Genomic DNA, 17577 nt, shown 5'->3' on the forward strand with positions numbered 1-17577 from the left:
CAAACCGCCAGTGCATAGATTCAGCACACATTTGATCATTTATACATCATAAACCAAACCGTAGGCACACAGACGCAACAGACGGGTCCCGGACACACAACAACTGCAACACTGATATATCACTTCGCATAGGTACGACTTGTGGACGATAAGAAGCTCAGAACATGTCTTGGGCATGCTGCGGTTGATGATTAAAGTGACGTAGGCGAAGCATGTTTAATACAGTGTAAGAGATATGTTTCACTGATAACTGCGCTAAAAGGAGCTAATATCTGGGTTGTTACATTAGTTCAAGACATTAGTGAAGATTAGTATATATAGCATCTGTAAAAGCATTTATATATTGGATTTAAGGTTGGGGAGAAAATTTTAATTAGTTCAGGTTTCATTTGTTTAATGTGAGACAAGAAGTACTTTATACATTAGGAACATTCAGCCACTGAAGGGTTAAACTGGCAAACACATGCATTATTTACAGTGTGTGTTGTTTCATGTGTGTGTGTGTGTGTGTGTTTATATAAAGGTTATTGTCAGTATTGCCAAATGTGACGGTGGTTCCCACACAGATCCAGGCAGTCCCTTACAGTGATTTACATTACAAATTTTCATTCTGACTGCAGATGTTGTTGGTTTATACGACTCTGAGGCACATTTGTATACGCATATAATTTCAATTTGTGTTGTTTTCGTATCAAATCTGACATCTTCTTTTATGGCTTTTTAAGAAATCATCATCATTTACTTCTAAGAATTGAATCAGGAAAAACTACGAAGGAAGTGCAGCTGAATGATTTACTTTGAATAATTTTTTGCTGCTTCTGTATTTCCAAAGTTTTTAGTTAATTCCAGGATATAAAACTTGTACCAGGGAAACATGAGGTAGAAAAATTTATTTCCTTACATAAATATGTATTTATGCACCTGTTTTGTTACTAGGGAAAACTTACAATGAAATTGTTTTGGTTGCATTTTTGTATACCGCCGGACACACTCAAACCAGGTTAAAAGAGACAGTGTGAACGCACCAATTAAAACCTCACACTGTACTCACCTTAAAGAGACAGCTCAGAATTTTTGAAGTCAAGTTAAAGATTACAGCTAATTAACATTAAACCTCCAGTAGATAACTCATTTACTATAAATTCAGATTAGTTGATGCCAAGACCAAAATGAACTTCTACTCCTTTAAAAAAAATACTGGCTAATGTGAATACTTATGTAGAAATCTTTAAACCATTGTCACATTTTAAGTGGTTATTAATAAAAATATAATGTTTATATACATGGTAAAGTTTGGAGGCCGTGCACCACCAATAATCTTCCTCCGTGAAACATGGCCTCAGAATGAAACTTGTAAAGCGATTCTTTTCAGAGAAACTCTCTGTTATAAAAGTAAGAAAGAGTAAAAATCAACAAAATAGCACTAATATAAACCGCCGTAGTATTTTTTGCACTATGCAACACTTTATTTATATGTGAGTTACTCTGACCTTAAACCCTTTGGAGGTGGCTCTCAGTTCGTTTCACATTTGAAGGTTTGTGGTGGTTCAACAGATCTCCATTTTCCAGAACAATAATTATTAGCTTCTGTTTATTTAATGCAAATGAAACTGGTTTAAAGGTTCCTGCAGTTATTCTGTTATAGAAGTACAGTTTAATCTTGGCCCCTCTCGGACTTGCTGTCAATCTAATATAACCTGTATTTATGTAAAATAAAGACACCAAGAGACACTGAAGGTAAATGTTAACTCCTTCAATTTTTCACCAGAACCTCATTAAAAAAATCTGAACTATTCTGATAACAGAGAGAGATTTTTGCTTTTTGCCACTGCCACCAAAACATATCAACATGTGCTGGGTCCAATTTGTCCTGTAAGAGGAATTCACTGGGATTTTTTGCTTGTTGTGACGCCAACTACTATTTATAAACCTATAACGTAACATAATCTATGGTTAGTGGCTGATTGTAAATATTTATTTTGAAACAATTGTATTTATTCATTTTAATCGTAATGACAAAACTATCCAGATCCCTCTGGTTAAAAGTGTAGATACCATTTCTCTTATTGTTTTGTATTCGGCTTCTCATAAATTCAGAGTTTCAAGTTTTAGTCGAATGTACTAAATTGCTTTAAAGTAAAAGAAAACAGATATAAAAAAGGAAAATTAGCAAGGAAAAACAAATAAACATGTTACTAGAGGAATAGCGTTCCACCTGTTTGGGATTTGTTTCAGAATTTCCTCCTTGGAAAACCAATATGAAGCAGAAAAAGGAAGGTAATAGGACGTGAATGAAGTTTGGACAGTGATCTGTAATACAGCTGGGATTTAAACAAAGTCATTTATAAAACCACATAAAGGTTTGACCAAAACTAGATCACCAGGACTTCAGGGATTTTCTGCTAAAACACATCTGAACCATCTAAGATGTTTTCTGAATCTGTGCATAAAGTCCTATTAGTGGTTAAGACAATAAATACTACTTGTGCAAATTTTTTCTATTCGGTTACATTTATGAAAATCTTGTTATTATGGAAACTTCAGTATCAATAACATCAACATTTAATCCATTCATGCTTAGGCTGAAAAAGTTTCGTTTTGTGAGTTTTATCCACATGCTGTTAGAGGACCAGTCGTCTCAATGGGAACCAGTGGTTAGTTCAAGGTTAATACGAAATTTCTGCTCCACTGATATGGTAGAATGCCGCAACCCCTTTTTTTTGGATATCCTATAAAACACTTCATGTGGAGTTAATATTTTAGTTGTAAACTCTGCAAATGATTTAATTTGCAGCTTGGCAGTTTTTCCAGTAAAATCAATAGAAAACGAGGCGGCAAAACTGAAACAATTAAAGATTAAAAGCCACTTTTGTTATTTAAATTGTGTGTCAGTCAGAAAGTCTCAAAGGTTAGAGTATCACTGTGGGTTTAGTATCGCCATCGCCCCAGCTTGCTGTGGTTTCCTCACCATTTTGGTAGGGGGTGTTTGATTGTCTGGTGGTAGACGGGGATCTGTGGGGGCTCCTCGTGTTTTCGGAGCCGTGGCCTTCAGGTCGTAGTCGGATCCTTGGCTGCAGCACCATCTTTGCTGCCCCCTGGAACGACGCTGCTGGACTTCAGCTCCACTTCGTGGGGTTTAGTGGAAACCTCCTTTGGAGTTGGGTCTGTGATGATTTCTGCGTGATCAGGGCTTGCTTTGGAATCGGGTCCTGGATCTGGTGTGCCATTAGTGATGGGTTCTGCTGGGCTCGGTTTTGTGGGCTCAGGAGTTGAAGCCACTGGACTCTTAGTGTCGGGTGCTGGAGTGGTGGCTGCAGGTGGGGAAATCTTCGATTCTGGACTTGGAGTGGGTGCAGGCTTTGGATCAGCAGGACTTAGACTAGTCTTAGGTTCTGGACTTGGACTAGCAGCAGGTTTTGGATCAGCTGGACTCAGTCCAGTCTTGGGTTCTGGACTTGGACTGGGTGCAGGTTTTGTTTCAGCTGGACTCAAACCAGATTTCATACTCGGGGTTGGGCTAAGTTTAGCATCTACTGGTTTGGGTATGTCCAGCTTTGCTTCAACGGGTGGGTCCGGGGCTTTTTTCGTTTCAGTAACAGGGCTTGCTTTAGGTTCTGGTACCAGTGGAGCAGCTGGCTTAGACTCAGCAGCGGAAGGAGGGCTTGGTTTGATTTCAGGAGCAACAGAGATGCTTACAGCCTCAGAATCGGGGATTTGATCAGGGACATCAGTGTCAGTATCGAGTGGGAGAGCAGTGTTGAAGCCAACGCCGGAGTCACTGGTCTCCAGATTACCAACGCCAACCTCTTTAGAAGAAACCTCCAGACCCTGCATTCACACAGACAATGAATGAACTTTATTAGCTGTTCAGTTTGAAGAGTCCAGGTGAGACGTTTACGTACACTGATCATAGGTTTGAGTATTACACTAACTTAAGGCTTTTAAAGACACATTTAAACCTACTTTGTTGACTCTTAAAACCAGAATTGGTCTCTCCAAACTACAGAGGGTCAAAATTATACAGGACTTTATCCTCAAATTAGTGAGGGTCTGTGTATAATTTTGACTCTGTATGTGTTAGAGAAACGCCACAATGAATTAAATCTCTTGCACCCTTTCCTATTGAAAAGCTGTATCGCCACTTCACCCTGTAAGCAGAACCACTCAAATGAACCTTTGAAAGCCCTAAATTAGCATCATATTCATGTTCATGACAAACTGGAGTTGAGTCCATCTGTTGCAGACAGAGGAGGAAAGGAAACAAGGAAGGAGTAAGCTGAAATTGCATAGAACAGGAAGAGCGAGTCATAGCTCAGCTACAACGAACCGGGCATGGGCTGGCTGCAGGCTTTGGATCGAGGTTGAAACATATTTAACTCAATAAAAGGCTGCGGCAAACAGAAACAGTTTCAGCCTTAACTTAGGAGAACTGAAGGTTAGGGCAGGCCTCAGGTTTTCTGGGAGTTTGTTGTGGTGCAGAAAATCTGCATGTTTACTTTAACCTTTTTAGGAAAATCAGATAACTCCCAGAAGACCTGAGAAGTCAGTACAGTTTATAAAACATGAACAGATCAGAGATACATTTTGGCCCTAATTCATTCAACGCTTTTATTCTTTGTTGCACAGGAAGCCACTGCAAGGAATCTGAGACCTGGACTGATGTGATCCACTTTCTTGATCTTAGTCAGGACTCTAGCAGCAGCGTTCTGAATAAGCTGCAACTGTCTAAACGCAGAAAACAGCATAAAAAAATATTCAGTCATTATTAAAACTTCTCTGTCTTAGCTTAAAAATGGGGTGTGATGTCTCCTTACCTTGATATCTACCTCAGTGCTTTGAGATTTCTCTGTATTGTCCGCTTGGGAATGCTTGGACTCCTCGCTCAGTTTAGTGATGTTCTTGACCACCTGTAACGATTCAGCACAAACACATGAAGGATAATAATTGCATTGGAGAAATCTTGGTTGTCACATGTGATTGTGAATATATCAGACCTGTCTAAAGGCCTCGCCCTCGTCTTCTTTGCCAGCGTTCTGAGCCAGTTTCTCCAGTGCAGCGGCCCTCTTGGCCCTCTTCTTCACTTTGATCAGGCAGGACAGAAGGCAAACCAGCAGAAGGAAAGCCAGCAGGCCCAGCAGGGCAATGATGGCCACATAGAGGGACTCCATTTTGTAGGCTGTGGGGAGGCAGAGAGAAGTAGCATATTGAGTTTTAACAACCAAAGGTAAATTCCTCCTTATCAAGAAAGGAGAAAAAAAACACACAACCCCATTTCTGTAAGATGTGTGTTGAAATTACAGAGCGTAACATTTGTTTAGGAGGCAAACACTGCCATGTTCAAACCTCTCATGGATGCTTAGGTTATATTGTAGATTAATATCTAACATAATAATTTTGAAAAAAAGAAATAATTGAAAAGGCAGTTTAGCAACAAATTTACTTCTTATGAAAAAGAAGAAAAATCTTTAAAATCTTTTCAGGTTTTCAACAACACCACAGCCCTGAACATGTTCTGGTAAAGGTTTGAAATATTATACATTTAAACAAAGGGGCATCAAAAACTTATGTCTTCTGAAAAATGAGTGTGACTTACTGGTAATGAGCTTAGCTGGTTCAGATTTTATTAAGCAAATGGGACTTACTTTGTGTCATTTGGTCATTATGGATATAAAAAAAACCCACCCATCTGGAGTTCCTCAGTCCTTTGAACACTTTGATTCAATATATGCATGCTTCACTTGACTTGAATTATGTAGTATTACAAAATCTTTTGCCATGTGTATGCTGATGACGCACAAATTTATACTCCAGTTATCACTTGGTCAAAGTCCCTTGCAGCCAAACATCAGTCGGGCTGCTGCCAGGGTCCTGACCAACACTAGGAAAATGCATCACATGACACCAGTCTTCAAATCACTTTACTGGCTGTTACTGGTCTTAGAAATATTGGATGGTCTAGATCAGGATGTCATACTCATTTTTGTATACATCAAAATCATGAATGCTCTTAAAGGGCCGGTTGTGCCAGAATGTATGGATAAAACCTGTTGACAAACTGTTAACATATCGATAAATTCTTCAAATTGAATACAATTTTTGAACATCTATTCAGTCCCTTATGGATTTTGTGATACTTTTTGTGACTTTTTTCGCCATAAAAATCCTAAATCAAAAATCATAAGTTTGTGGTACTATTTTGGAAATATTTGTGATAATTTTGCTTATTTATGACGGTAAACACAATGTTTTATTACTCGCTGTATAGATCGTGGACTATAATATGACATCAGTTAAAGCTGAGGCAGCTGTTTAGTACAAGTAAGAAACTTTTTGACAAATTTTGAGAGAAATCTGCAATAAACTCACAACTATGTATTTGTGTATGCGTGAATTTCCATGATAATTCTCAAGAAACTGGAGGGACTGGTTGATATAATTTGGCAGTAAACAGATAAAAACTGCATTGATTTTATTGATAACTTAATGTTTAAGCACACATAGTGTTTAGTTAAGAATCTAGAGGGCCACATGAAAAGCTATGGCGGGCCGGATTAGGCCCATGCGCCTTAAGTTTAACACATGTGGTCTAGTGGATCACATCAACTCAGGTCTTAGGATTCCTTGCAGTGTGATCAACATTTCGGAGTTGTCAATTTTGACTCAACAGAAATCTTTTCAGTCTTTTCTGTGTATGTCAAAACATTTTCTTTTATCACTTTGTGTAATTTATTAAGTTTTAAACCAAAAGTCACGACTTGTGGCACCAATCTCGTCTCAGTTTGCTCTATTCCCGGCTTACCTTTCAATCCCAGATGGACGGTGGACACGGTGAATCCCTGCAAGTCTGTGATCTTAAAGAGTCCAGCATCTGAGCTCTTGATCTGATCTAGAAAGACCATCGAATCCTCCACAGAGAGCCGGTCCTTGAAACCAAGATCTGCTTGAGCCTGGAATGAAACAATGTTTAATTAGAAAACATGAAGAAGATGTGCTGACATCTTAGTGCATGTAATGGGATTAATAATTAATAGCTGTCGTACTGAAACAGGTGATAAAAGTAGACAAAGATATTGTTAATATATAAGCAAATTATGACTTGTCATAGCTAACTCACCATAAGGGGAAGCATTGAAACAAGATAAAGAAAAATAAAACAAGATAAATAAATACTTTAAACTCTGATTCAATTACATTGTTTTGTTATTTTGTCCCATTTTCTATTAGAGATTTAATTACTGGTTGAATGAAATCTAAGAAACAAAAAATGACTCAAGAGATTTTTACATTTATTTCTCTAGTCAGTGAAATTAGCAACTATGGCCAACATTTCAACATTTTCAGTTTGACCAAATATGCTCAAACAAAATCAGTATGGAGAATTTATTGTCACAATCCACAGCTATTCGTGTTTTGATCATTTACTTGATAATTTATGTTAGACATATTGTCATATTTTGACTGTATTTGTTATTATTGGTAAATTGTTGCCACATTAGTGAATTTCTTGAGCTCTCTTTGTGTCCCTGCAGCTGCTGCACATTTCTTCTTATTAGTTTGTCTAGTTTCTTGTCATTAGTGTTTACACTCCTGGTTTTTACTTCTTCCATATTTCTCTGTCTGACCTCCATGACCCGCTCCAACCGAGACTCTCACTTGTGGCAGTTGGAGCAACAACTATATAACTATCTTGTTATTTCTCCATATTGTGCATCATTTAAGAACTCTGTTTTCTTTGTTTTACAGTTAGTCTCTGAACTTTGGTCCTTTCCCAAACACATCATAAGACCCATATTTTATACAGTGTCACATATTAATTGTAAATTTTGTCATCCAACCAAAAAGAGCCCAGATTGGGTTGTTTTTTTGCAACCCAACACAACGGTTCTAATATTTTGCAATATCTTTGAAGAAAATAAGAGTTTGTATGTAGCTACACTTGTGAACTCTCCCTTGTCCATCAGCAGGACGGCTGAGGAGTCTGAGTCTCGGGTGTAGTGGAGTTGGACCAAGGAGCTGTTTAGAATCAGGTTGATCTTCAGTCTCTCATCAGCAGAAAGGAGCACAAAGTTTCTGTGCTCTGAAAGAGACAACAGAGAAGGGAGGAAATCTGATAACTTCACAGTCTCTCTGCTTACAGACTATAAGTGCATTAGCCTACCATTAAGATTTCAGTCTTTAAAAAGCCATTACTGCATGCCAGGGAGCACAACACTAGAGCAACAACAACATCCTGAATGAAGACACTAAAGCAAGTCATGCACAGGTAAAGATAAATATTCAGCCTTCATCAGCTGTCCTCACCTATGACATTCAGGCACACTTTCTGTTTGATAACCCCTTTGTTGTCCCTGACGGTGTAGCTGCCCTCATCGACGCCTGTAACCGCGCTGATGGTGATGGATCGCTCGTTGACGTTGATGCGACCTCGGTAAGGCTCGGTGGAGACCCCAGCAGCCGTCAGCACCACAAGCGCCGGTCTGCAGGGACGAAAGTCGAAGACGGTGAACCTTTCTCAACTTTTTCTCGATGCGTCTCAGACTTGTCTCAGCGCATTTGCGTCAAGGCTGAAAAATGTCAGTTCTAAATCTTGGGTTCAGAAAGTCAGTGTGATTTTGCCGACTCTACCTGGACGTCAGGTTGGCCTCCACTGAACTGGGTTTGTACTCCAGAGTGATGGGGGCGTTCACATTCACCACTGGAATATGGAAGTTCCCGCCATATTTGATAATTTGCTCGATGGTGCAGTCTGGAGGGTAAAACAAGGGGATGAGCATTTTATCTATGAGTGAACGGGAGCAGCAAATTTAAATAGAGTTGACAGGAAAGTGCCTGACAATTTCACAAAGGCCAATGAGGCTGGATTACTTGCCTGAGCTGAAATAAGAAATGACAGGAAAACGGTACTGTGAAGGGAAAAGAAAGGAAAAACAGCTTGGCAGATGTAGAAAAAAAAGGGACTAAATGCACAAAAGGAAAGGAGCAGTGACCCGGAAACATCAGGGTAATGAAAATGATAGGGTATGAACAAAACTAAACAGGAGGAAAGACAGAAGAGACCAGATAAGGACAGGAAAACAGAGGGGATGGACAGAAATAGGGACAAGTAAAGAGCTGGATAATTGTTGCCTGACATCTCCAGCTTTGCTCTTACTGTCAAAAACCAAATGCACCTCTTCATTAGCTCACATTACTCCCTCCATGTGGCTCTGTACCCACTTACTGCAGTCGCTTTCATCCACAGTCTGAGTTCAAATAAACAGTCTCTTGTGTTTGCGTGGGATTAATCTGACTGGAAAAAGAAGCGACTGACGTGACAACATTGACTCCGACGCTGGCCTGGGGCCTAAAGTAGAAAACCATTCACTTTAATTGTAACCTCTGGTTAAGATTTGAATAAATTAAAGAAATTAAACCTTTGGTGGCAGTAGTATAATCAAACACTGAAAGAAAGGTGCACATTTTTATTAAATAAACCCATTTTAGAGAGGAAAAAATCCACATTAAAGCTTGGGTATGAAACTTTAATTTAAAAAAATGTATTATACATATTTATTAAACCTATTTCAGAAACTACAAAAATAAACTGCTGGGTGAGAAACAACCAATGAGAGCCAGGAGGAGGATCTTAGTGCTGTTGATCAAGCTCATGTACATGCTGCTCACACCCTTCCCCTTGTCCTCTACAGCTGGTTCAACACAACAGAGCCAGCCAAGAAAATGTAGGCTAGTTAGCATGACAGAAGACAGCAGATAAATGGTGTTACTGTGACTGTAATGTCATTGTTATACTTTTGTCTGTAGGTAATTATATGTCCTTTTATTAATTTATCTGTTTATTTTCATTGTTGCAATTTAAATCAAGTTTATTTTTGTTTGTTTGTTGGTTTGTTAGCACAGTATATTGAACAGACAGATAATAATTATTTCAATTAGAGTTTTTTGATAATTATTGAGTTGGTAAGTGATATATTTCAGTTTATATTTTTATTAAATTGAGATATGGAGTAAGTGTTCACTTCTTCCTACTCCTTTTCAAACAAAAAAGTAGAGAAAAACAAAATCTTTTTTCTCTGTCTTACTGATTGCTTGTCTTGTTTGAAATAAACAAATCAAATCAAATCACAGTGTGTTTCATATTTCCAATTTTCAGCAGAAAATGTGTTTTATCGCCCTTCCAGAGCATTCCCGATGTGTCGTGTTGCTCTGTACCTCGGACTATTAGTGAAATTTGCTTGATGAGACTCGCATCCTTGGAATCCTTCAGGATGTACAGCCCTTCGTCCCCTTCACCCACAGCCTCTATGTTGATGTAGTTGAGGTGCAGGGTGGGTTTGACCCGAGTGCCGATCACTTTGCCGCCCCTCATCAGCACCGAGGTCTTCCGAGGGTCGGAACGGTTCTTGAATGTGACCTCCACGTCTTGTGACGGCAGCAGGATGTGGAAATCCTCTCCATGGAATAGCGTTACGGATTGCTCCGTTTCTGGATCAGAAGAAAAGAGAAAGTAAGTAAACATTTCCAATCAGAGGGAAAGGAAACCTCATAAGTGATGCATCAGAATCATGTGATTTGGTGATAAGAGGCACTTCTACCTTTTAGAGGGGCAGAGATAGCTGCAAAATTAAATAAAACAGCATTAAAGAACAAATTGAAAACATTTTATCTATTTCTAATCAGTTGTTTCATTTTATAGCATAACAAACTAATTAATATTAGACATCACTTCCATAAAAAGACTGTTTCACACTTTTTACTATAATATTAAATTTAAAACATAAAATGAAGCTGTACAGTAAAAATGGTTTCCAATGTTTGTTAATGCATCAGAAACGTTGATTTTTACTCCACATACCTGCAGAGATAAGAAAACTGAGCGCAATCACTGTGACTGGCGTCATTTTGGAAGATTCCCTCGTATCTGAAAAGGAAAAAAAAATAGATGTTTACAGTTTTAAAACAAAAAAAAATTGTTTTTAATTGTGCTCTTTGTAGATATGTATAAAATTGAATTAAAAAATATTTTTTATTTTTATGCAGTGACTTAATCACACACAAAAAAGATGAAGTATGCTCTAAGAACACCAGCTATCATCCAATAAAATTTAGAAAATCTAAAGTGTCCACATTCCCAATGAAATAGCTTTTGTGGTGTAGAAAAATGAGACCAACATAAATCTTGAAATCCTGTTTCACCTTTAATTTGGAAAATTGAATCTGACAAACAAGCACATCTGTTAGAGCTGCAATAGGCCAGTAGCACGAGTGTGTCAAACCAACATTTTGTAAAAACATCTTATAATTCAAATTCACTTTCCAGTAATGCAATGCTTTTTCATAGCATCCCACATCTTACCACAAAACCAGACAATTAAATTTAATTGACGTCTTCCATTTCTCATAAGAATAGTGGTCAAATATCCTGACAGAATTACACCAGAGTTCTGTTTTGGATTTTTTTTTTAATGCCCAGTAAATTCAAACGTTTGCTGGCAAGTTTTGCTTTTAAAATCTGTGTATATAAACATTTCACTCTTGAGAAGGAGCAATTGAGATGCATAAATAAAAGTCCAAATGAATTATATTAATGCTGAAAATGCATGTGGACGTGTGTGTGTGTGTGGGGGGGTGGGGGGGGGGTGAGGGGGGGTTGGGTAAACTTACAAAATGTATGTTGTGATTTCACATAAAAGCAATACTAATAAGGAAAAACAAAGTTAGTAATCCCAATTAACAAGCAGAAGGAGAATGGTTCCTGTGGATTTCAGTCTCATCTAAGTCCAGGCATCAAGTCTGGACTTAAAGAAAGACAGCTCTGGAAAAAACTAAGAGCCCACTGCACTGAACCCCACTGAAAACCTCCTGGTTATTCCAACAAATACTTATTTCTGAACTATTCCTGAGTTAAAATATTAGTATTGTTGTTTCTAAATGAATATGAACTTGTTTTCTTTGATTTATTTAAAGTCTGAAAGCACTGCATCTTTTTTGCTATTTTGACCATTTCTCATTTACTGCAAATAAATACAAAATATTTGCTGGGTATTTCAGAGATATGTTGGTAGTAGTTCATAGAATAAAAGAACAATGTTCATTTTACTGAAACATAAACCTATAAAAAGTAAAATTAGAGGATCTGATAAGTTTAAGTTATATCTTAAGTTTTTTGAGATATGTGTGGTTCTGATTTTACAAGTTCAGGAGAGGAAAGAAAAAGCTGCAGTGATGAAAGACGAACAGTGCAGCACGAAAACAGCTGACAGAAAGAGTCGTTTACTGCAACAAGAATGGAAAAGAGAAATGTAAACCTTCTTTCTATCTTTCTTTGTTTCTCTCTGCTTCTTTCCTTCCCTCCTTCCTTTTTTCTTTCTTTAGTCTATCCTTTGTTTCCTTCTTTTTTATGCCATCTGATCTGCCTGCAGAGATTCTTGCAGCCTCTGCAAATTAAATATATCTGACACTGTGTCTGGGTTACAGTTGGTCAACAGGGATAAAATCTCTCTGTATTCCAGATTCTGTTGAGAAAGCTGTTTGATTTCACAGCAAACCCTCCATTTAGTTAAAAATCTGCTGTATTTTTTGCAAAGAAGCAGTTTAAAGACCTTCCCAAAAGTCACTCATTAAAAAAGGTCATTACTTGGAGAAGGATGCGCATTTTCATGAGGGCCACCTGGCATTGTCATATACTGCTGGTTGCTCGGCTGAATTAAAACATAATCGTTCATAAATCTTGAGACATGAAGCAACAGAGAGCAGAATAATGTCTTAGCTGAATTTAAATCAGGAAATTTGTAGAACCAAAAAGGGTAGCGGGAAGTTTGTTTTCCTCAGAAGAATTACGCTGGAACACCGAAGGAAGAATTATGATGATGTTGCAGATTTATCTGGGGGAAAACATGATGAAGGTTTGTAGAGAAAAGGTTTTGCTGCAGTTTTCTCTTACACAGCCCAGAAGAGGAATGGGAGGGACACCTGCAGTGCTTGCAGTCACACTTTGCAGCGGCCATTAAACATGCAGCAAAGATTAAAGTGTCTCTTTGCAACACGAGAGACACCATAAGACCTGCCAGTCTGTCTGGAGATAATTAAAATTTTAATATCTACCTCCAGAATTAAGATGTGTAATATTAGCAGGTTTCCAGAGAACAGCAGCTCTTCGCTGTTAGCAGTTATTTAATGAATGCATTTTGCACTGTCATAATCTGACAACCAGAAATGCTGTTTGTTTCTAACGTCACAAAAGCCTCTTCACTCTGGGCAGGGAGCCTAACAGCCCACTCACTCTATTGTATCTGAAACCAAATGTGTTGCACCAAGCATTGTTTCCTGCAAGACAAACCATTAATACATTTACAATTGATGAGATCAGTCCCGATCCGTCTTTTTAACTTAATACTGAGGGTTTGAAATGTCCTGTGTAGGTGCGCAATCCTGCTCTGATTGCAGCAACAAAACAAATGACTGCTTGCTGCTCCTGACAGAAATGAACATTTAATTAAAGCAGTAATGTGAGGTGCAGGATTGGTTGGCTGTGGTGGAACAAGAGAAGGGAAACATGTCCATCTGTTTGTCACAGCAGTTGGCCTCATTGGCAATCTGTTTCAAAGCAAGATCCTGAAGCAAAATGTAAAAAAAAAAAAAGAAACTGTAATATTTTTTTCTGTTTCTGGGAAGCTTTTGAAGCAAGAAGTAAAAGAGTCCCAAGTGAGCACAAACATATCGACACAGAAATACAGGTAATGTAGTGGCTAATAATATGAACCATATGACTGGAATCCTGGAATAATCCATTTTTGATAAAGTTAATTTGTATGAAACATGGCAGATTAAGACCCCTGATCAAGCCAAGTTATCTCTTTGCGATCCTCATGTATTGATAAAGGTGGTAGAATACAATGACACAATTCAGTCGACAGGAAATGAGCAGCTGTCAGCGTTTGACTTTATCTTGTATAAAATGTGCAGACTGTTATTATGAACCCAGGATTTTAACCCTGACCTGTAACTATAGCTGAGGTTCTTATTTTGAAGTTACAAAGGAAGTAGATCCTGAAGTGCTCCGTTATTTTGACAAAAGCTAATGGTGTTCGTTGGGCTAACCCATCAAAGTTCTTACAACAGCTTTAAAGAAGTCTCCACACCTTTTAATCAGGCAAAAATTGTATAAATTTTATATTTATATTTATATAATCTTAATTGTGAGACAGACAAGCAAGAGACAAATCATTTTTAAACACAGTGACGATGCAATAACGGCTAAAGCTAAAGTTAGCATCTGATTCGTAGCTTCTTGTAGGGGAAATCTTAAAAGTTGTATAATTAGAAATACTTTACTTTTTTCTATATGTGAAAACAAAACAATGGATTTTTTTGTACTTTTCTTACATTAGCAGCATCTATTGAGGCAAGCATGAAAAACCCAATATATGAACAAATCTGGAATTTGATATAATGCATTGATTCTTTTTACATGCGAAAACAAAAGTTTTTCTCTTCTCATTAATTAGGTGTCTAATAATCATGACTTAGATAATAAATATGATTTGCTATAATATAACATACAATATGCCCTGCGACAGACTGGCGACCTGTCCAGGGTGTACCCCGCCTCTCGCCCGGGACGCAGCTGAAGATGGGCACCAGCAACCCCCCGACCCCATTATGGACGAAGGGTGTTCAGAAAATGGATGGATGGATAACATACAATATCTATCTATCTGTATAGATACATGAACGATGTGTGTGTGTGTGTATATGTATATATAGATGTATATACATATACACATGCAGACACACCACTCAGAAACCTATTATTCGGTTTATTTGGGATAATCAATGTATTTTTGAATTGAATTTGAATTTTCTATCATTTATACTCTGTTTAAATCACTAAATCTTTTACTGTTTCCTCCAACAGCCTCTATTTTCTTTTGCATATCTGAGTGTTAGTTTTCCATCCTCTTTCTCTTTCATAAATCTCCTCCCCTCAATATGGCCGTCTTCTCTTTATAAATATCCCACTTTTCTTAAGTTTCTCCCTGATTCTCCATTCCTCTCTCTCTAACAAGTCTCTTTAATCTACTCCTCCTCATCATCATCAGCATGATCTTCTACAATCCAAGCAAGTGAATCCCACTCAGAAATCATGGCCTGCTCCTCTCGCTGCTCGCTGAACGGGGACAGACATGTCATTGTCCCCCCCGCCTTCAGTGACTGCAGATGTGTGGGAGCCTACAAAGCAAACCCTGTGCCTTCATCATTTCTTCTTCGTTTTCACTTTGCTGCTTTTGTAAAAGAGCTGGAGGACAGGAGGTCAAGTGCAACTATGATGTGCAGGGCTACTCTAAGTCAGCTCAGATGCATCTAGGCACAAACTGTGCTCATTTATAAGTTATAAGGAACCAAAAAAAGGAATAAAGGCTTTGTTATATAAGGATGAAATGATTAATGTTTGCAACAAACTCAAGATTTTCGGAAACACCTCCTCTCACACAGGGAAGAAGAAACATGAAATAACCATACTGTCAGGGCAATTTTCAAATTTCCAACATTTATCTCTCAGAAGAAGCCTGTAGCTGCTGATAACCTATTTCCTTCAGCTGCAGTGAACTAAAGGATCAGACATGTTTCCACCATATTGCTTGCACCTGTCAGCTCCATTAAAATCAGAGGACATGAGGGACGGGAGAGAGGGGATGGGTCGGAGATACATGCAGGAATAATAAACAGAAAAACAGAATATCTTTATATGTATAAGCCTAAAGTAAGACTGCATACAACAAATTCACGTTATAAGAAATTGCTTTGAACCACTAAGGTCTCATTAAGCAGAATGAGAAAGCTCCAGGCCAGAACCTACAAGATTTATCTCAGAAAAATGATATTATATGACACCAGAGAGAAAATAAGTAAGACGAATATATCAAAAAGAATCTAAATGACTATATATTTGAATTTTTAAAATATATTTAAATATATATTTGGCATAATGATAGATATTTTTTTAAATATATAAAGACGTTTCTGCATCCATATGCATATTTTCAGATATATTTATAGCCCTTAAACTATGATTAGGTCTCTCCTGCAGCAGGTTCCATACCTGGATGGTTTTAAAAGAGCTGAAGATCATTTCACACCTTTCCTCTCCGGTGATAAACCTGCATGGCAGCTCAAAGTGTGGATCGGTCACATCCGAGTCGGGACAGCTCATCCAACAGAAAAAACCCTGCAAAATTTAACCCGTCCCGCTCCAGACACATTTGTAGGACCCACACACGCTCCTCGGCTCACGAAGGCAGGATGAAAAAAGCCATAACCCGCCTACCTCGTTCTTCCGCCGGCCGGTCAGGGTTGCAGTCCAGCTGATGCTGATGTAAGGACGCTTTTCAGAGGTGATTCACTGCAGGAATGCTTGCCTGCTCTCCCTCCCTTCCAGCCTCCTCTGAGGAGCTGCACTTCACGACTCGAGCACCAACATTTGGAAGATGATCAGAATATGTCGGGCTCCGCTCTCGGAACCACTCGACTCGAGTTCGGGAAACACCGGGGCCACGGCGTCCAGAACTACATCACGACCCGACGATATTAAAATCTGTGTTAGTTTAAGCTATAGCTATGCTACTTTGGCTACATTATTTACGTCAGAATAATATTTGAAATATATTTCCCTCGTTGTTTCAGTAGAATAATCCCTTCTGTTATAGCTTTTATTTCGTAAAAATAAGATAGTTTTTTATTGGTCCCATTTTATTAATGTCAGGTCAGGGGTGTCCAAAGTGCGGTGCGCGGGCAATTTGCGGCACTTGATTTTTTGCGTTCCCCTGAAAGACACTATGGAGATGTTTTCACTAACAAATCAAAAATATTTATTAAAATGGAGGAAGTTAAACTGCGACAGATTGGCGACCTGCCCAGGGTGACCCCGCCTCTCGCCTGAAAGTTAGCTGGAGATGGACACCAGCGGCCCTCCTGACCCCAGTAGGAACAAGGGTGCTAGAAAATGGATCGAAAGATGGATGGAAGAAGTTAGGTACAACACAATGCATTTATACATTTTCACATCCATGCTATTATTTGCACGTTTTCTCATTCAAATAAATTCTTGCTGCAATTTGGAGTTTTTTCAGATTTCTTAAAAATAAACTGTTGCTGTTTTCAATGCAGAAATACATTCAGCTGCCCATTTCCTTGAATTTCAGTGCACTATTTTTTAACTGTATAATATTACTTCCCCTATATTTTAATTTGTCCTTACCGTTTTCTTTTTTTTGTTTTTGCTGTTTACCTGCAACTTCCTGCTGATATACATGACATTCCCATGGTGGGACAATAAAACATATAGGCTATCATAAATATGATGTAGGGGTGTCCTCATAACTACAAGCTAGATATCTCTTTATTGAGATCTAAAAATGTTAAAATGTCAAAGTTATAAACTTGCGAAGTCATAATTTTGACTTAGAGAGATTCAAGTACAACTATCAGGAGGGTTTTGTTTTTGAAATATTTCTAACAAACCATCAAAACGAGACATATTGTAAGCAAAATGAATAATTTGAGATACTTATGCAAACAACG

At 38.2% G+C, this 17577-nt stretch overlaps 1 protein-coding gene across 3 annotated transcripts; it reads right to left on the minus strand.

Moving 5' to 3' along the window:
• Window positions 1–501: 501 nt before the first annotated feature.
• si:dkeyp-77h1.4 lies at window positions 502–16541 on the minus strand. 3 transcript variants are annotated; one of them, XM_044117026.1, is made up of 11 exons: window positions 16325–16541; window positions 10853–10918; window positions 10593–10613; window positions 10210–10482; window positions 8626–8746; window positions 8302–8477; window positions 7935–8077; window positions 6800–6947; window positions 4995–5176; window positions 4827–4907; window positions 502–3828 (listed from the first exon to the last, which is right to left on the minus strand). In XM_044117026.1, exons 2-11 carry the CDS (start codon window positions 10896–10898, stop codon window positions 3049–3051), a joined length of 1971 nt encoding a protein of 656 aa, XP_043972961.1. In that variant the 5' UTR covers window positions 10899–10918; window positions 16325–16541; the 3' UTR covers window positions 502–3048. The 3 variants fall into 3 exon arrangements, with proteins under 3 accessions (XP_043972961.1, XP_043972959.1, XP_043972960.1); XM_044117024.1 differs by having other exon boundaries at window positions 4815–4907; window positions 16325–16540; XM_044117025.1 differs by lacking the exon at window positions 16325–16541 and adding an exon at window positions 16100–16279 and having other exon boundaries at window positions 4815–4907.
• Window positions 16542–17577: the final 1036 nt, after the last annotated feature.

This window comes from Gambusia affinis, linkage group LG05 (genome assembly GCF_019740435.1).
Source record: "Gambusia affinis linkage group LG05, SWU_Gaff_1.0, whole genome shotgun sequence".
In the NCBI taxonomy this organism is placed as follows: domain Eukaryota; kingdom Metazoa; phylum Chordata; class Actinopteri; order Cyprinodontiformes; family Poeciliidae; genus Gambusia; species Gambusia affinis.

Excerpts from the sequence above, each read along its gene's own strand:
- si:dkeyp-77h1.4 (XM_044117024.1), bottom strand. The coding sequence starts at position 10,898 with ATGACGCCAGTCACAGTGATTGCGCTCAGTTTTCTTATCTCTGCAG. Across the intron at positions 8,747-10,209 it reads AATTTCACTAATAGTCCGAG|ACTGCACCATCGAGCAAATT; the intron begins GTACAGAGCAAC and ends TTTACCCTCCAG. Across the intron at positions 8,078-8,301 it reads AGTGTGCCTGAATGTCATAG|AGCACAGAAACTTTGTGCTC; the intron begins GTGAGGACAGCT and ends TGTCTCTTTCAG.